This window comes from Pristis pectinata, chromosome 24 (assembly GCF_009764475.1).
Source record: "Pristis pectinata isolate sPriPec2 chromosome 24, sPriPec2.1.pri, whole genome shotgun sequence".
NCBI classification, from domain to species: Eukaryota; Metazoa; Chordata; class Chondrichthyes; order Rhinopristiformes; family Pristidae; genus Pristis; species Pristis pectinata.
The window spans coordinates 29334875-29355984 of NC_067428.1; the positions used below are offsets into that span (position 1 = coordinate 29334875).

Sequence of the window (21110 nt, forward strand, 5' to 3'; positions counted from 1 at the left end):
TTACAAGCTGACATTTGGTGCACTTAATGCAAAAGCTAATTGGCTAGCAGGAGAGAAGGGCTTTCACATGATATTCTTTTGCTCAAGCTCGGTGCGGTGACAGTTCTTTCTTTTCTGAGTCATTGGTTTCCTGCAGGATTTGAACAGATTGTTTCAGATGTTCTCTCGAAAAGCTGCAGAAATCCCAGAGAAACTATGTCCATCTGTACAAGCTGTACTTGTGGTGTTTCTGTAACTTGTCAACAGTGCCCTGTTCATACCATCACTATGAATAAAATGTTAAGCCACAATCTTGTCTCCTCCACATAGAAGATCCCAAAAACTATATCAACACCACAAGGTTCAAGAACAACTACTTCCTTTCAACCATTTGGTTCTTGAACCAACCTGTGCATCCCTAGTCACCACCTCAGTACAGCAACAGTATGACCACTTTGCACTACAAAGGACTTTTGTGTTCTAATTGTGTTCTTTCTTGTAAAAATTGTGTATAATTTATGTTTAATTTATGTTTTTCATGTGAATGCTATTATCTGATGCTATGTGCCTGTGATGCTGCTACAAATAAGTTTTTCATTGCACCTGTGCACACATGGACGTGCATGTGATACTTAACTTGACCTTGACTTTGACAAGAAAGTAGGAGCAGGAGTAGGTCACCAGGCCCCACAAGCTTGCCCCACCATTCAATATGATCCTGGCTGATCTATGTTGCCCTCAACTCTTCTTCTGTGCCAGTTCTCCATAACCCTCAATTCCTTGATTTTTCAAATATTTACCTATCTGCACCAGAAAGATCCGGTCTCCACCACCCTTAGGAGCAGAGAGTTTTCCAGAGATTTACTACCCACTGTGGGGAAAATAATTCAATGCACCTCAGTTTTAAATGACCAGCCCTTTATTTGTAGTTATGCCCCCTTTTTGTGACTCTCTCACCAGTGGAAACATCTCAACTTCAACCCTGTCAAGCTTCCTTAGGATCTTATACATTTGAATAAGGTCACCCCTCATTCTTCTGAACTCCAAGGAATACCGACCCAAACTATCTAGTCTCCCTTGATAGGACAACTCTCTCATCCTAGTGAAAAAGAGAAAGGAAGATCTCCTGGTGTCTCTACCAATTCTCACCCCCTTATCTGTATCACTTCTGAATCAGTTTGAGAAAGTCATCCTCTGTTCTAATGGGTGTTAGTCTCCACTTTGGAAAATTGGTTCAATTGAAGTTTTGATGTCCAAACTTGCCACAGGTCATCCTTCCCCTTTCCTCCCCTCTAACGTGTTCTGGACATGCACACTGGTCCTCCATACCTGAAGGGGGCACCATGGTGGAACAGGCTTTGTACTGTGGGCATGCTTCGGGCATGGGACATTGAGGTCCTACCCTTGGAACACCTTGATGGCCTTTGACAACTCACCACCGACACGGGCTTTTGGAAGTGTTTATTAATGTTCTACTAGTCAGCAAAATTTAAAAACTGCAAAGGTGGAACTAAATAACAGACAAAAATCAATGTAAAATTTAATTACAAATTACAAAAATTACAAAAACAGCTGAAATGCCATCTATAAATTCGCTGATGACACCACTGTTGTTGGCAGCATCTCAGATGGCGACGAGGAGGCTTACAGGAGTGAGATAGATTGGCTGCTTGAGTGGTGTCGCAACAACAACCTTGCACTCAACACCAGCAAGACGAAGGAATTGATTGTGGACTTCAGGAAGGGGAAGTCGGGAGAACACACACCAATACTCATTGAGGGGTCAGTTGTGGAAAGGGTGAGCAGCTTCAAGTTCCTGGCAGTTAGGAGTTTGAGGAGATTTGGTACGTCATCAAAGACTCTTGCAAATCTCTACAGATATATGGCGGAGAACATTCTGACTGGTTGCATCACAGCCTGGCATGGAGGCTCAAGTGCACAGGATCGCAAGAGGCTGCAGAGGGTTGTAGACTCAGCCAGCTCCATCACGGGCACAACCCTCCCCACAACGAGGACATCTTTAAGAGGCCGTGCCTCAAGAGGGTGGCATCCATCATTAAGAACCCTCACTATCTGGGACATGCCCTCTTCTCGTTACTACCATTGGGGAGGAGGTACAGGAGCCTGAAGACCCACACTCAATGATTTAGGAGCAGCTTTTTCCCCTCCGCTATCAGATTTCTGAACGGTCCATGAACCCATGAACATGGCATGGTAGTGTAGCGGTTGGCGTAATGCTATTACAGCACCAGCGACCCGGGTTCAATTCCCGCTGCTGTCTGTAAGGAGTTTGTACGTTCTCCCCGTGTGTCTGTGTGGGTTTCCTCCGGGTGCTCCGGTTTCCTTCCACATTCCAAAGACGTACGGGTTAGGAAGTTGTGGGCGTGCTATGTGGGCGCCGGAAGCGTGGTGACACTTGCGGGCTGCCCCCAGAACACTCGACGCAAAAGATGCATTTCACTGTGTGTTTCGACGTACATGTGACTAATAAAGATGTCTTATCTTATCTTACACTATGTTGTTATTCCTTTTTTTTTTGCACTATTTATTTATTTGGTAATTTATAGCAATTTCATGTCTTTGCACCATACTGCTGCCGCAAAACAACAAATTTGATGACATACAAGTCAGTGATAATAATCTTGATTCTGATTCTGTAAAGTGCGAGCAAATAATTAAAAATATTCAAATAAACTAACCTTCACTGTCATTTTCTCACAGGGTCACTGACTTCTACTTTTGACCATGAAGTGTGGGTTGAGATTTGTGGGCTACTGTTGGCTGGCAGATCTTTATAGAACCACCAACTGGAGAAAACTCAGACTGAGCCACTGAAATTGGGCTTGGGCAGCAGAGTTCGATGTACATTCAGTACCATGCTGCCAGCTTAACACATACAATGGGGAAGAAACATCTCCCCTAATATTTTTCTGCTGTTTGTGATGATCCTTACAATGACATTCATCACAACGAATTAACTACCTACACCATAACAATGACCTTCTAGATTTCCTTATGACATAGAAGAGGACATTTGGCCCATTGAGTCTATGCCAGCTCTCTGACCAATAATTTTACCTGTAGCTTATCCTCTCCATGTTGCAACAACTCCCCCCCTCCTACCACTTCAGATTCTATTACTCACCTACAACGAGGGGCATTTAGAGTCCAATTAATCTACCACAGATCTTTGGGACGTGGGAGGAAATCAGAGCACCCAGGGGAAACCCATGCAGTCACCGAGAGAGCGCGCAAACTCCACATGGTCATCACAACTAATTCTGTGGCTGGGATGTTCCAAATAAATAGTGTTGTTTAAATCTAGCTCTCTCTTTCTAAAAACTTATACAAAGAAATGACTTTTACCTTCAATGTGAACTCATCTTGTGGCTCCCGAACGTACTGGGCTCTGTAGTAAATGGCATCTCTGGAGTGACAGCAGGGCTTGTCAAATGACAGCTTGAAATCAGGCCAGTCACTTTCACTGAACTTTAGCATAGATATATTATCCTCCACAAAAAACTTGGTGTATTTTGTGTAAATGCTTTTCAGGGATATCATACATCGGTAGGCAAGCTTTCTGAAAATGTCTTCCTGATTTTCAAAGTTAATCCAGGAGCGTAGTTCCAGATCTGACATTTGGAAGTTCAATTTCTCCATCTCTAACTGAGGAATGCAACTAGTAACCCCGTCTAGACTCCGAGCTTTTACCATTCCCGCTTTTCTGTTGAAAGCGCCCGAAAGATTAAACTTTTCTTCGGTGTTCAGTGGACTACAAGGCATACTGAAGCACGTTTTCGTCCAAAACGTTGGCTTTCCTTCATAGATGCCATAGAGTGGGTTGGTTATTTGAAATCCAGGTGAAGGTGGAAGACTCTTGGTCGACGCTGAACCCAACAGAGCCCCTCCCGGAGCTGAGTTCGTCCTGTTGAGGGTCTTTTTTGGAAGAGGGGGTGGTTGTGAGTCATTGCGGGACTTCTTTTCATACGCGTTCCCTTGAGAGGCCATTAATGCTTCACTCACACTCTCCAGAGTCTTTGTAGGAGTTGTACTGGAACGGACTTCAGCTGAAGGACAAAAAGAAAACACTTGTTATTTTGCTAGAACAAATCTCCTGCAGATAAACTAAATGTCTTAACAGAAATACATATCCCTGTATTTAACCATTATTACATAATATGTCCAATAGAACTTACCATACACTTTAACGAGTTCATTGGCATGGGAGATTAGCCAAGGATACCATCATTAGATAAAACTGAAGTTATTTCTACACACTTAACACATCCTGTTTCTTGGTGGATGTGAATGTTCTGTCAGGTTAATTTTTCTTGATGTGGATATGAAGCAAAACTTTGTTCACTTTCTCCATTACTTGGATATTTTTGGGTCTGAGTTATAGCAGCCATAACCAGGCAATGCAGCTGTCCCTATTTAAGATAGCAGCCACACCGCCAACTAAAATCAGGAGTAACACACAAAGGAGCTGGAACAACTCAGCGGGTCGGGCAGCATCTATGGAGGGAAATGGACAGTCAACGTTTCTGCTCGAGACCCTTCATCTGGACTGGAAGAGGGGAGTTAGCCAGTATAAAATGGTGGAGGGAAGGGGTGGAGCAAGAGCTGGCAGGTGATAGGTGGATCCAGGTGAGGGGGAGGAGAGTGGGGATGATGTCAGAAGCTGGGAGGTGATGGGTGGAAGCGACAAAGGGCTGAAGATGATGGAATCTGACAGGAGAGGAAGGTGGAGCCTGGAGTAAAGGGAGGGAGGTGGGGAGGGGAACTGGTGGGAGGAGTGTGTGGGTGACGGGCAGATCGAGAGGGCAGGGGAGGGGAAAGAGATGGAGTGATGGGTGCCGGAGGGATATAAAGGAAAAAGAAAGAGGGGCAGAGGGGAGTGGTTACTGGAAGGTAGAGAAACCGATGTTCATGCCGTCAGGTTGGAGACTACCAAAGCAGAATATGAGGTTCTGTTCCTCTAATTAGTGTCTGGCCTCAGCTTGGCAGTAGAGGAGGCCGTGGACAGACAGGTTGGTCTGGAATGGGAATTGGAATTAAAATGGCTGGCCACCGGGAGCTCCCAGCTGGTACAGCAGACGGAACGATGGTGCCTGACGAAGTGATCCCCCAATCTGCGTCGGGTATCACTAAGTGGAGGTGTTCGAGCTTATATATTACAGTACAATTTTTGCTTCGAATGTCTCTTTTAGGGCGTTATGCAACTACAATTGGTTTCTTTTTTTTTACGGAGTACAAGTCATTGGTGAGATCGCACCTGGAGTATTGTGTGCAGTTCTGGTTGCCCAGCTACAAGAAGGATATCGTTTAGGGTGCAGAAAAGATTCACGAGGATGTTCCCGGGACTGGAGGGCTTGAGTTATAAGGGGAGGCTGGACAGGCTGGGACTGTTTTCTCTGGAGCGTAGGTGGCTGAGGGATGACATTATGGAGGTTTATAAAATCATGAGGGGCATCGATAAGGTGAATGATTACAGTCTTTTTCCCACGGTAGGGGAGTCTAAAACTAGAGGGCATAGGATTAAGATGAGAGGGGAAAGATTTAAAAGGGACCTGAGGGACAATGTTTTCACACAGAGGGTGGTAGGTGTATGGAACGAGCTGCCAGAGGAAGCTGTAGAGGCAGGTACAATTACAATATTCAAAAGATATTTAGACGTGTACATGGATAAGAAAAGTTTAGAGGGATATGGGCCAAACACAGGCAAATGGGAGTAGCTTGTAGACAACTTGGTCAGCATGGACGAATTGGGCCGAAGGGCCTGTTTTCATGCTGTATGACTCTAAATCACTGCAGTAAAACTCTGTTGATCAACTATGTCCTTTCCCAGAACCTCAACAACAAAGTTTCCTCTCCTTGCTCATTCCATGCTCAGGGCAAGTGGCTGAAATCTCTTGCAGCACACAAAAAGCTGGAGGAACTCAACAGGTCAGGCAGCATCTATGGAGGGAAATGGACAGTCGATGCTTCAGGTTGAGACCCTTCACCCGGACGCTTGAAGTCTCAAGCTCGCCACTACATTCACTGCCTGCATTCACTCCGGCTTTTCTGAGGGAACCTCGATCCCCGTTACCTAACCTGTGATGATTATTCTGTATCTCCCTCCAGCAGCAACATCCTAAACTCATTGCCAATGTAGTATCCTTTGGGCCTTTTGTGTTGCTTTCACTAGGATGGGTAACAGGGTTAGAACCACCGATAACACGATCCTTAAAGAAAGCACTCACCTAATTGTAGCATCTGATATAACAATACATCAAAAGTCACACCACACAATGCACATAGCTATTAAGGGAACACACATGTTCATTTATACAGGCGATCCTGGCATATGGAAATTCGCCCTTACAGAATTCACAAATCACTACCCAAAAATTTGAGATACAGAATAAAATTCGCTCTCACAGACATTATGTGAATAAAGTAAATAAATAAACACAAAATTTGGACACAAGAGATTCTGCAGATGCTGGAAATCTGGAGCAACACACACAAAATGCTGGAGGAATTCAGCAGGTCAGGCAGCATCTATGGAAGGAAATAAACAGTCGACGTTTCGGGTCGAGACCCTTCATCAGGACTGGCTGTTTATTTCCCTCTGTGGATGCTGCCTGACCTGCTGAGTTCCTTCAGCATGTTGTGTGTGAACACAAAATTTATTTCTTTTTTAACTCTCGTTTCTTGAAGCACGTGCAGATGCCGTCGCTTCATGTTACAGAAAATTACATCACGTACTGTTATCTAGGTAGGCAACCTCCCCATAACACGGGGTCACTTGTACTATCAGGAGGAAATGAAGTACATGACAAGAAGGCAATGAATAGTGTTTCAGTTCTTGCCAGATTCCTGGTGACAAGTAAGCTTTCTTGATAACATGGGACATTTCATCCAACCATTACTGATGCAAATACTCATGTTAATGATGGTTATATCAAACGTTCCCTATTCTACCTCTGCTGTAAATATGTCATTAACTTTGTTTCCAGATGATAACGGCATAATTTAATGGCTTCTACTCCTCAATACTTTTCAATCTAAATCAGCAGAGAGAGTGTGATTTAGGCTTCCACAGTGAGAGTGACCAATAGAAATTCTTGCTAACTTAATGAGGAAAGGCTGGGATATTTTCGTCTTGATACAGAAGAAAATGCAATTGGTTGTATTGATCCACACTGATAGTTTTGCTCCTCTCTCTCTCTCATTCCTTTCCCTGTGTGTGTGTGTCTCTCTCTCTGTCTCTTTTCTCTCTCTGTCTCTGTCTCTCTCTGTCTCATTCTCCCATTTGACAACAGTAAGGCTATGACTTCATGATCATTAATGTAAAGTACTGTTTTTAAGGCTAGTCAGGGTGACATCATTTTCGATTCAACCATGCAACGAAAACCCATAGAGTGAGGCTATTTCCTTCTGTCTTTCATTTTTAGTTTGTTGGACCCCTTTAAACAAAATGTGTGCATTTCCTTAAAACCTAACCGTTTTAAAATGTACTTGAAATTCCAGTTCCAAAAACCAGCTGTGGGATTGTGGTTTGCTGTGGGAGTTAGTTCCTTATGAAGAAATCAGTTTTTTTAAAAAAATAATTGTTGCAAAACACTCTCAGGAAATGAAAAGGTGATATTTAGATGCTGGTCACCTATTCCCATGAGAAACAGACAGACAATTATTTAAAAGTGGAGTTGGGGAAGGGATGTTGGTTGCTGATTTAATCCTCAATGCTCACCTGGGGCATATTATGGTTGAGTTGTTGGTGGGAATCAGCTCTTGTTGAGATTGATGTGAGGCTGCTTAAAAGCTTTCAACGTAGTGGGGAATGCAAGATGGTGCCGGAGCAAGGCAACTCGTTGCTAGCTGCTCTCTGCAGATCTACTCATTATTTTTACGAAAATCATTCTACACTTTTAAATTTAAATTCTATGTCACTAACTGTTACTAATAAAGTTCTTTTAAGTCTACTTACAGGGCTGGCGATCTTCCGACCTCCAGGCTACCTGCAATGCACTTCCCTGTAGCTGTGACACTTTACTCCGTATTCTGTTATTGTTTTTACCCTGTACTACCTCAGTGCACTGTGTAATGAATTGATCTGTACGATCGGTATGCAAGACATGTTTTTCACTGTACCTCAGTACAAGTGATAATAATAAACCAATACCAACCAATACCAATACCAATCCCGATTGCAATTTTCATTTACAGGCAGAGACTGATGCAAGGAGGGGAGGTGGTCGTGGTGATGGAGCTGCAGGGAGTTCAATCCCATGGTCTCTCACCTCCAACCCCTCAGTGATCATTGACAAAGGACATGAGAGTCTAACCCTACCTCAGGAACAGAACACTATGGACCACCTCTTGCACTGCCATGATTGTGTTTTATTTTGCACTAATGTCTTGACTTGCACAGCTACCTTCCTACAGCCATCAGTTTCTCGAAAGGATGTACATAACCCTAATCTTACCTCAGCAACAGAACCCTACGGACCACCTCTTACACCACCATGCACTTGTTTCTAATTGTGTTTTATGCACTAATGCCTTGTTTGCACACTTTTTCTTCACTGTCTTGTATAAGTTATGTACAATTTATATTCTGTGTGTTGTCTGTATCTACGTGCCTGTGATGCTGCTGCAAGCAAGTTTTTCATTGTAACTGTACCTCACCGTACTTGTGCACATGGCAATAAGTGTGACTTGACTTGAATCAAGTTAAGGACATGTGCACAAAGCAACTAAAAGGCAGCAAATGCTGATGGAGGGCCATTGACCTGAAACATGAACTGTTCCCCTCTCTACAGTTGCCGCCTGACCTGCTGAGTATGTCCAGCATTTCTCTTTGTATTCCAAGTGTAAACTCCTGTACACAACATGAGCTATGAAAGGGGGACTGTACATGGCTCATTCACAGGTGACCTAACCAGCAGTCCTTTAGGGGACCACTTGTAAAACAGCCCACGAACATTTTTACAAAGGCAGAGACCACCCCTTCCATAAAGAGGAGACACTAGATACTGCAGATGCTGGAATCTGGAGCAAAAAACAAACTGCTGGAGGAACTCAGCGAGTCGGGCAGCATCTGTGGGAGGGAAATGGGCAGTCGATGTTTCAGGTTGAGATCCTTCACCTGAACTCTAGATACCCAAAATGTCGACTGTTTATTACCCACCACAGATGCTGCCCGACCCAGTGAGTTCCCTCCAGCAGTTTGCTTTTGCTCCCTTCCATAAAGAGCTCAGCCCCATTCCCAGTCATTCTCATATGATTATCTGTCCGTTAGATCTAACCAATTGACATGCTTAGTGTAATACTGACTGGTTTATCATGCTGTCTGAGCTCCACTGAGGTGTCAGCAGCTTTACTATTAAGCCTAGATCACAAACTAGGCTCCCAACCACAAGAATAAGCAGATGGAGCAAACCTTACTCCATCAAGGCAACCATGTTTATTACAACTTGGGCCTTAAAGTCTCCTTAACGGAATAATAGAAAAGCCAAAATTATTTACTTTCTTCCTGGGATTATCTGCAAGAAGTTCCACATTATTAACAGGATTCTCTCTGTAACATAATTTCCACTTTCAAACCTTATGACGAATTCTTTCCTTCAGAGTCATTCACCTCTTGCTTTATATAGACTTCTCAATGGAACTACGTGCTAGATCAGCCTTGCAACCATGACCTTGGCAATAAGGAAATGGCAAGACAAATGCAGGCAAGACTGTGATGGGTGTACCCAGCAGGTTAAATTTCTGGGTATCCCATGGAACTACCGATGTTGCTTCCTCAGAAACTAGGAGGAGGAACAACTTATCTTCCCAACAATGGGGAACTCGTAGATAAGGAAGTGGCACATGGAGCTTTAGTCCACAGTGGCCAATACTGAAAGTAGAAACTGCAAGAATGAATCTATTGGAGGCAATTCCAACAAAATAAAAGCTGTCAGGAGAATGGGACCCATACAGTTAGGGAAACTGATTTGTTCTCGGCCACATCCTTGATGGGATAGGGAAAGGAGGGCCTTAACTTCAGAAGTTAATGTTGCAATAACAGCACAGCAGTGAGCAGCCCTTGATGTAAAGACTCACATTGTTGCACCGTGGTCCATGATGAGATCGGGTCATATCAGTGCATTGTGCTTTGTGACTGACATACATGGCCAGCAGCCAGTCACACGTGGTTCTATGAAGTAGCTACTAAGGAAGGAGATCAGTTTTTTGGCATAAAGCTAGAATAGGGAAGAAGAGCACATTTTATTTTTTCAGATGTTTGGTTATTATTAGCATTTATAAATCTAGAAGATAAACTTGAAAAGGAATGCATCAGTGTGCATTGTTGGATAGTTCTTGGTACTCTATCTATACTTAACCTATGGTAATAAATTGAATAAATTTAAAGACAACATTTCCAAATTTAGACAATACTAAATTAAAATGGGAAGAGATCATAAGGAGCAATTCAGCTACAGTCCAATGGGGCTTGATTATTTAAGTGACAGGAACATGGGTAGGAAGTGTAATTCAATACAGATGAAAGTAATTTGCATGGGTGAATGTTCAAGGTGATGAGAGGACATACCACGAGCAGGTTAGGAGTAAGAAGAAGAGTAAAGCAGATCTTTTATGGAATAGTTTCTGGTCAAGACTTTTCAGCAGGCATTGCAACTAGATTTAAGAAGTAGTTGGACGTATTTCTGGTGAGGGAAGTTGCAGACCAATGTGATGAGAAGACAGGAAGTTGGGGTTAAGATTTATCAAAAAGCAATAGGTTTTTGGCCTATTTCTCTTCCTTAAAAAGTTTTGGGTTTTTATGTAAGAAGTGCATGTACCATTAACCATAAATGTCACACTGCAGTCTAGCAGAAGTTTCTTTTTTTTTCCCTCAGAAGTTTAAAGGATGAAATTACACTTTGTTGGTGATTGGCAACTTTAAATTATCGGCCAGTTTTTAGCCAGAGCTATTTTGTTTTCAGTCAGTGTCAATGGGCAATGGTAATTGGTTTATTATTGTCACATAGAGTAGTAGAGTCATACAGCACAGAAACAGGCCCTTTGGCCTAACTGGTCCATGCCGACCAAGATGCCCATCTAAGCCAGTCCCATTTGCCCGCATTTGTCCCAGATCCCACTAAACCTTTCCTATCCCTGTAACTGTCCAAGTGTCTTTTAAATGTTGTTAATGTACCTCCCAACCACTTCCTCAATCCCTGAACTCATTCCATATACGGACCACCATCTGAGTGATAAAGTTGTCCCTCGGGTTCCTATTAAATCTTTCCCCTCTCATCCTAAACCTATGCCCTCTAGTTCTTGATTTCCCAACCCTGGGAAAAAGACCGTGTGCGTTCACCCTATCTATGCCCGTCATGATTTTATACATCACTATAATATCACCCTTCATTCTCCTACCCTCCAATGATAAAGTCCCAGGCTGCTCAAACTCTCTCCATGACTTAGTCCCCCGAGTCCTGGCAACATCCACATAAATCTCCTCTGCGTTCTTTCTAGTTTAATGACATTTTTCCTATAGCAAGGTGACCAAAACTGAACACAATGTACACATGTACCAAGATACAGTGAAAAGCTTTTGTTTGTGTGCCATGCAGGTGGATCATACCATACATTAGTATATTGAAGTAGTACAAAAGGGAAAAAACCAGTATGCAGAATATAGTGGTACAGTTACAGAGAAAGTGCTGTGCAGGTAGACAACTACACTGCAAGGGCCATGACGAGGGATCCAGTCAAGTGTCTTACAACAGTGGGATAGAAGCTGCCCTTGAGCCTGGTGGTACGTGTTCTCAAGCTTTTGTATCTTCTTCCCAATGGCAGGAGGGAGAAGAGAGAATGACCAAGACCGGAGGGGTCTTTGATTATGTTGTCTGCTTTTCTGAGGCAGTGGGAAGTGTTGGCCTGTGATTTATTTATTTGTGTGAATGATGGGTATAATCCCCGCCGGGAAGATAGAATCAGAAAACTACACTCCATTAAGCATAAGAGCTCTTGACTGAGAAAGTGAATGTTTTTCTTATTACTACTGCACAGATGTGTATTATCTAAGCTCCACACTTGAATACAAATCAAAGGATTTGTCCAACGATCCTACAATTAGAATCAGTTTCTAAGAGGCTGCTTTTGTTATTATTAGTGAATGGGAGGACTTTCCAACTAGTTAAGTCATCTCATCCCCTCATGTTCTCTGTGGATTTGTAATATCCGATAAGTCCATGAGTGGAGTGTGCAGGGTAATGCACTCAGTTGAGAAAGATCTCAAAACAAAGTATGGCTTCTTTATTCAAGGGCTCCATACATTCTGCCCCTCTGCTACTTTCTATAAATATTATTGCAGTCCAGGGAGCAGTTAGTTATGTGACAAATCTTTAAAGAAGTAACAGCCTTCAAACAGCAATTATTCTTCACAACCAATATGAGATAAGGATTATGGAACTATATGCAAGCAGCTGCTACCATGTGGGTCTGTGGATGAGCACAATGTAATGATATAATCCTAGCTGTGAAGCTGATCAGGAAGACTAGTTGAGACCAGGAAATTCTCATTTAAACATTTCAGTGGGCACTTTTAACAAAGTGGAATGAAGCAGGGCTTTTCCCTGCTGCTACGTCCTGCCATTGACCCTGATTGGAATCATGGGGGATTGAGACACTTACCTACTCCATAATAAAAGGCAGTAGCATGTTGGTGTGGAAGGGGGCACCCGAGACTTGAAATGAACCAAGATCAAAGTTAAGATAAGATATTGCTAAGAGATTGGTGACTATTGTCTCATTATTATGGACTAAAAGTGGTCCCACATAACTCCAACCCACCTGCCTGCTCCTGCCCAAAGTCTAGCGTAAAGTCCAAGATCGAAAACCAAATGGATTCATTGCAAATTGCGATTTGCCTTCTGTTGGGATTGTGCTGTGGTTCGGTATTCCCACCTGCTGGAAGCTCTACTCAATCATTCACACTAAGGAGGTGAAGGCAGGCTGATTGATTCGAGGATGAAAAACACGACAATGCTGGAGGAACTCAGCAGGTCAGGCAGTATCCGTGGAGAAAAGCAGGCGAGGAATCAGATTGAAGATTAACCTACCCCTTCAGTTCTAGCAGCACTTTATGGGTTGAGTAAATGGGATGTATCCTGTATACATCTATGTAACTTTCACAGTGGGCTGGTTTCTAGCCTTCTGAGCTTGTCAGTGGCCTTCTGCAGGTGCTTGGCACCCACTAACTAAAGCAGCCACCAGTTACATTTTTTGCCCATGTCTTTAGATGGATAGATTTTAACTTCACATTTGCAGAAGACAGTGGTGACAGTTTCTTCCATGCCGTTTGAAAACTAGCTAGAAAATATGCAGCTTAACATTTCTTTTGCCAACTATGATTCAAAATACATTTGAAACTGATAGTAATTTAAACAGATCATTTTTCTGTAAGCCACTGTTCCAGTACAACGTTATCTGATCAAAGAAAGCAGTCTGATTTTGACTTAAAAATAGAAAGAATTAAAAACATCTACACAAAATACAGTGGGTGTCAAGACGGAGTTGCAATCATTAGGTTTATCATTAATAATTTACTATTTGCTGATGATACTAAATTATGAGGGGCATAGTTAATACTGCAAATGTCAATGTAAATGGGTTTATTATTGTCACATGTACCGAGGTACATTGAAAAACTTTGTTTTGCGTGCCGTCTATACAGATCAACTCATTACATCAATACACTGAGGTAGCACAAAGGGAAAAACAATAACAGAATGCAGAATAAAGTGTTACAGTTACAGAGAAAGTGCAGTGCAGGCAGACAATAAAATGCAAAGACATGACGAGGTAGACTGTGAGGTCAAGAGACCATCTAGAGTCCATAATGAAGGGACTGCAACAAATTTGAAGAGGACGTTTATAAGCTTGCAAACTGAGCAAAGATAAGATATTTATTTGTTAGTCACAGTTACTTCGAAACACACAGTGAAATGCTGCTGACAATGAGGGCTACACAGTCAAATACAAGGTTATATGTAGAAAGATCAAAAGTCATTTATTACTTGAAATGTTCGTTTTGGTGAGTCATAGAGAGTCCTAGAGTCAAACAGCACAGAAATAGGCCCTTCAGCCCATCTAGTCTCCACCAAGCACCCACTTATGTGAATCTCATTTTATTCTCCCCATATTCCCATCAGCAATCCTTCCCTCCTCCCCAAATTCTACACTTGCCTACACACTAGGGGGAATTCACAACAACCAATTAACCTACCAACCTGCACAAGTACTCAGGGAAAACCCACACAGTCACAGGGAGAACATGCAAACTCCACATAGATAGCACCAGAGGTCATGATTGAACATGAGTCACTGGAGTTATGAGACAGCAGCTCTGCTGGTTTCATCATTGTAGCATGGCTGGGTATGGTAACTAGTGGAGCTTGGAGTACAAATACAGCAAACTCTAAAAATTGTGCCATTGTACTTTTTAATTCCATCCTTCCAGAAATAAACCCCAGTGTTTGGTATAAAGGCAACCAAACACTAAGGTTTATTTCTAGAAAGATAGAATTGAAAAGTAGTAAAGTTATGTATTTGTCTATCTCACCTTAGTTAGATCAATTCTTCAGCCTGAGATGTTAATTCTGTTTCTCTCTCCACAGATGCTGTCCAACCTGTTGAGTGTTTCCAGCGTTTCCTGTTTTTATTTCATATTTCCATCATCTGCCGTTTTATTTGATTTTCATTTAGACCACACTCAGAGTACAGTGCACAGTTCTGGTCACTGGGATTGTGAATAGGATATAGAGGCAATGGTGCACAGAAGGTTTACAAGTGATCTAATACTTTTCTAAAATATGATGAAATGTCACTTACCTGAAATATTAACTCTGCTTCTCTCTCCACAGATGCTGCCTGACCCGCTGAGTGTTTCCAGCTCTTCTTGTTTTGTTAACAATTTCTATATTTTCTTTACAGTCTTATTTTATCACTTGTTGCTTCTCCTACCATTAATTTTATATGTTATTTCTCTCTGAATGCTTATTGGTGCTGCACTCTTTGGTATTACACAAAGAGGAAACATGAAGAAACAGCTAACAATTTGAGTAATAGATTCCTGCACATGTTGCCAGCTGATACGTGGTGTAATTACATCTTTATCATTCACGGCAGATATTTTTCTCCTCTGTCTCACCCGTTTATGGTTGCTTTCAACAGTCACTTGTAACTCTCTTACACAATGGCTATTGTTTGTTTTAGTCCTTTTAAAGAAGTTTATATTGGCCCTTCTCCCTGACGGTGAAGTAAGTGTCTAATCCAAAAGATCCTCTAAAGTGGCATTTGTTTAGAATCTAGAAGACAATGGTAAAAATTTCTCATCTAGAGCCGCACACAACTATGGACATAGCAAATATTGGGTGCACTTTCCATTGGACGGTGAGGAGACATCAAGGGATATGATAACACAGTCCTTTTTAGGGTCTGGGAGTCAATTCTTCATGTTCTATCAATTACATTCCTCAATATATTTATTTCTGATTTGTTGCATGCTGTCTGATTATTCATGTAACAGGCATTGAAGAATTAATAGTGAATTTTTTTTTAAATTTTAACTTATTAGCTGCTAAACCATGTCAAATGTTAAATATGACTTTAGCTAAGGTAAACAGAAATTAGAAACTGCAATTGGACTGAATATTATATCGTAGCCTTTTATTTCCTAGTATCCTTTTATTATTTAATATCTCTTATACAACCACTATATTGTTGCTAAAAATATAGATTGCACTGCATAAGACATCTATTCGTGAAACTGGTGAGGCTTACCCAGATTAACGTAGATCTTGCTGTCTGAGTCTATACTGCTGATGGAGTCTTCAGTGTTGAATATGTCAGAGTCATTTGAAATTGAAATTTGCTCTTGCGAGCAAGTGCTGCTCGAGTCTACATCTGAGATGCTTCCACTCATTCTGACTGCAAACCTTTCCCTGTGTGATTAAAAAAAAGCAGTAGTTTAAACTGACCAGACATTCTTTCTTGATTCAGGAAGTTCTGAAGCAAGCTGCCTGTGCGATGTGACAAACCTGTACCAGTGCAAGGTTGTGCTCACAGTAAGCTGCAAAAAGCAAAATAAGCAATTGAGGTACCTGTCCTTAGAATTGTCTCTGGACATTTGTATCTCCAAATATATAAGCAGATGTGTGTGCAGTGCACCTAAATCGTCATGTGGAGCGGATATGCAATTTTTTCTGTTAAACCACCACACCACAAAAGTAAATGAGCTCTTAGTTTCAACTCAATGACAGGCGGCTTGATGTGCCAAGGGGTTTTTGATTTGCAAGTGTCATTACTGTTCACTTTGCGACTGATATTATGTTTACTGGTATTATTTTTACAAATGTTCACAGTCTTATTCGGATCTTTACAGAGATTTATCTGCATGTTCACAAAATGGTTATAAGTACAAATATAAAAGGATATTGAGTTGCATTCATGTGCATTAAAATCTGTAAACTTAACCTTGGATACCCATGGAATACATTTGCTCGTTACTATCTGTGACAGAGTGAAACACTTACTTCAGGAATTCTTACTTTGGAGGGTTGTAGAGGCTGAAATATTTTAGGCGTTTAGCTTGGAGGTAAATAGATTTTTTGGAAGATTTGGGGAATTGAAGGAGAAAAGGAACTGGCACAGAAGAGGAGTTGAGTCCTGGGGAGATCGGCCTGGACCATATGGAGTGGTAGGGCAGGTTTGATGGTTCAAGTGACCTACTCCTGCTCCTATTTTCTTGTGTCCTTATGGAATGAGCTGCCAGAGGAAGTGGTTGAGGTGGGTACAGTAACAACATTTAAAAGAAATTTGGACAGGTACATGGATAGGAAAGGTTTAGGGGGATATGGGCCAAGCGTGGGCAAATGGGACTGGCTTAGATGGGAATCTTGATCAGCATGGATTATTTGGGCTGAAGGGCCTGTTTCCGTGCTGTATAACTCTGTGACTCCATGTGTTCAGGTATAGTCAAGATTGCTTTTGTGCCAAAACAATGTTAGGCCTCAATCTTGATTTGCATCCCTCCACTTATATCTATTTATTATGGCAAACTAGACCAATTTTCTTTTAGGATTTAAGAGTTCCTGTACTAGATTTTGTATTGCAATAGAACCTTCTGATGTCTGCACCAAGGGCACGTTCACAATTAAGACCAAGAGATTGGAGATTTAGGAATAGTCTTGTGCTCCATTTTCTCCAGGCTGTAACTCAATTAGATTTGCACCATTTGTATTTTGTATCCATTAGGAATAGGATCAAGGGATTCACTGGAAGCAGACTCTCATTTTCTTTAACAAGTGCTATCGGGGTTGAGACATTGGGTGAAAGATTGTTGGGGTTAGGACTGTGGAGTTGGGGTTATTAAATGGTAGGGAAGAACTCAGTAGCCTACTCCTGCTCCGAAGTCATATGCATTATGTATATCTCTCTATATTTCTGAAATGTCATTCATGTTTGGGGCAAAAATGTGTTCTCCCTAGTTAAATGTGTCTGAAGTGCTTTAAATAAGCATTACATTCCTGAGGAGGTACAAGATATAGATGTTTCCAACTGGAAATAAAACTTTGAATTTGAATAAGGGCATAGCTTTAAGGTGAGAGGGGGAAAAGTTAAAGGGAAAGTGTGGGGCAAGTTTTTCACACGGAGAGTGGTGGGTGCCTGGAATGTGCTGCCTGGGGTGGAGGCAGATATGACAGAGGTGCTCAAGAGGTTTCTAGATAGATACGTGAATATGCAGGGAATGGAGGGATACTGAGCAGGCAGAAGGGATTAGTTTAATTTGGCATTGTGTTCAGTGCAGATGGTGTGAGCTGAAGGGCCTCTTCCTGTGCTGTACTGTTCTGTGTTCTACGTTCCAAGTCTGATACCACCCCAATGTTTATGTTGATTGAAAAGCTGATGTTCATTGCAAGTCCTGCTTCCTTGGTGACTCATTCTAGCAGCTAGTGTTGTAGGAAGGGACGACCTGCTCAAAGCAAAGAGTTGGCTAAAACAAATTTCCATTTCTCATTTTGTTACTGCTAACCACTGATGCAAAATCTGAGGTAGGTGCATTGTGCCCCTGTTGATTGAACACATTCAGTCTGTCACTATAATAGGCTTCTTGCTTGCAAGAGGCAGAAGAATTCTGCAAAGTGGACACTGATCTCTGGAATGGGCAGAGAGTCTTATGAGGAAAGTTTGGTGAGGTGGGCTTGTATCAACTGGAGTTTAAATGGTGACTTGATTGGATCCTGAGGGGGTCTTGGGTGGATGAGAAGAGGATGTTTATCGATGCTGGAGAATATAGAACTAGAGGTCATTGTTTAAAAATTAACAGCCTGCATTTGAGACAGAGGTGGAAATTTTCTCGTTAAGGGTCATGAGTTTTTGGAGCTCTCCCTCAACGGACAGAGGAAGCAAAGTCTTTGAATATTTTTAAGACAATGTTAGGTAGATATTTGATGAGGAAGGGGTTGAAAGGTTACCGTGGGTAGAAGGGACTTTGAGTTGAGGTCCAGTCAGAGCAGCCGTGACCTAATGGAACGGTGGAACAGGTTTAAGGAGCCCGACGGCCTACTCTTGCTCCTAACTTGTATGTTACACACGTGATCTGGGTTTATTGGCAGAAGCCAGCTTCTCCATATGTTAATCTGGTTTAGTACACAACATTACAGATCATGCACATCATGGGGAGAACCACTGTGATAACCACCAAAGAAGTGATGATCTTCATACCGGATAGATTCATAGAGTCATACAGCACAGAAACAGGGCCTTCGGCCCAACTGGCCCACGTCAACCAAGGTGCCCATTTAAGCCAGTCCCATTTGCCTGTGTTTGGCCCATATCCCTCTAAACCTTTCCTATCCATGTACCTGTCCAAATGTCTTTTAAATGCTGTTAATGTATCTGCCTCAACCACTTCCTCTGGCAGCTCTTTCCATATACTGACCACTCTCTGGGTGAAAAAGTTGCCCTTGAGGTTCCTATTAAATCTCACCCCTCTCACCTTAAACCTGTGCCTTCTAGTTCTTGATTCCCCAACCCTGGGGAAAAAGGACTGTGTGCATTCACCCTATCGATGCCTCTCATGATGTTATACACCTCTATAAGATCACCCCTCATTCTCTTATGCTCCAATGAATGCCAGCTAACATTTTACCATTCTTAGGCTTTTGCTCAAGCCAATCAACAAACTTAACAGTAAGTTTGAAATAACTCTCTGATTCAATGATTTTCAGAGTTATTTTGAGTTTGCCCCCTAATCTTTTCACATGGATTTTTTTCTGCCTGGTGGTGGCACTGTGTTAAGTTACTGCACTATTAAAATAAAGATGGCCATTCAAATCCTACTAGTGTAACTACCAAGTTTATATTCAATTAATTAAGGATGTAAGAGAGAGGGCCAGGAGTAGGCCATTCAGCCCATCGAGACTGGGGTAGAACACCGATAGTAGGAATAGTGATCGTAACAAATCACATCAGAAGGAAGACACAAGAGACCGCAGGTGCCGGAAACTGGAGTGAAAAACAAACTGCTGGAAAAACTCAGTGAGTCAGGCCGCACCTGTGGAGGCAGAGGGACGGTCGATGTTTTGGGGCGAGTACCTGCATCAGGACCGGTGAAGGGTCTCGACCTGAAACATCGACTGTCCCTTTCCCTCCACAGATCCTGCTTGACCCACTGAGTTCCTCCAGCAGTTTGTTGTTTGCTTCACACCTGAAGGAAATCTCCTATCCTAGATTCATAGATTCATAGAAATATACAGCACAGATCCAGAATCTTCGGCTCATCGAGTCCACATAAGATAAGATCAGATATCTTTCTTAGTCACATTTACATCAAAACATACAGTGAAATGCATCCTCTGTGTAGTCTTCTGGGGGCAGCCTGCAAGTGAGCCACGCTTCTGGCACCAACGTAGCACGCCCACAACTTCCTAGCCTGTACATACTTTGGAATGTGGGAGGAAACTGGAGCACCCGGAGGAAACCCACGCAGACATGGGGAGAATGTACAAACTCTTTACAGACAGCAGCCGGAATTGAACCCAGGTTGCTGGCGCTGTAATGCGTTACGCTAACCGCTACACTATTATGCCTGCCCTACACTACCGTGCCTGCCCTCATCAACCATTAAGAATCCATTTACACCAATCCTACACTGATCCCATTTTGCTCTCTCCACATTCCCAACAACTCTCACTCCCAAGCCCAGAGTTTCATTCTTAGATTCTACCATGCATTTACCCAGGAGGGACACTTTGCAGTGGCCAATTAACCAAGAAAGCCATGTATCTCTGAGATGTGGGAGAAAACCCATACAGTCGCATGCAAACTCCACATAGACAGCTCCTGAGATCAGGATTGAACCCTAACCTGGCATGCCATACGTATGACTCATTTTTGACGTGGTTGACTCTGAAATGACCAAGAAAACCTCTCAGGTGGATCAAACTATTATGTCAAAGCAAGGGGCTGAAGTAACTTAAGTGTTCGGCTCAACGGGGTACGTGTCATAAACACTGACCTGTTCAACATCATCCATGTCCAGTAAATGATGACCACAGTATACACAACCTCTCTTTGTAACCTGCTGCTGTTTTTATTCAATTCTTCAGTATCTAACAGGCTGGAGTTTAAATGAGGCAAAACATGGGCTGCTGAATTGAATGTTGACAGGTAATTCATGTTAAATATTGAGAAGTAAAATACTGCAGATGCCAGAAACCTAAAATAAAAACAGCAAATATGATGAAGGGCCTTTGACCTGAAAGGTTAACTGTTTCCCTTTCCGCAGATGCTGCCTGACCTGCTAGTCATTTCCACTATTTTCTGTATTTAACCCCTTTGGAATGCTGGAAGAGGAGGGGAGATGTTTCTGTTGAAGATGGCAGAAATTACAGAGGATGATCCACGGAATAAGGAGGATGGTGGGGTGGGAGATGAGAACAAAGGTACCACTTTCGTTGCTCTGGATGGGAGGAGAGAGGGATCTGTGTAGTCCTCAGTTCCTTTTTCGCTCTTTGCTCTGTTCTTATTCACCTCCTTCTGTTTATATCTCCAGAAGAATCATCTGTGGTTAACATGTTTTCAAC

At 42.3% G+C, this 21110-nt stretch overlaps 1 protein-coding gene across 2 annotated transcripts in view; it reads right to left on the reverse strand.

Annotated features, from left to right (window-relative positions):
• The window catches only part of peak3 (PEAK family member 3), a 36093-nt gene extending 19918 nt beyond the window's left edge, over positions 1-16175 (reverse strand). Inside the window, exons 1-3 of one of the 2 annotated variants that reach the window (XM_052037721.1) lie at positions 16125-16175; positions 15805-15965; positions 3346-4046 (exon numbers count right to left, since the gene is read on the reverse strand). In XM_052037721.1, coding sequence (XP_051893681.1) covers positions 3346-4046; positions 15805-15965; positions 16125-16150 — 888 coding nt within the window. In that variant the 5' untranslated portion in view covers positions 16151-16175. Of the gene's footprint in view, positions 1-3345; positions 4047-14853; positions 14984-15804; positions 15966-16124 lie in introns of those variants that run through there. The other variant, XM_052037722.1, reaches the window with a different exon arrangement.
• Between the last annotated feature and the right edge of the window lie 4935 nt (positions 16176-21110).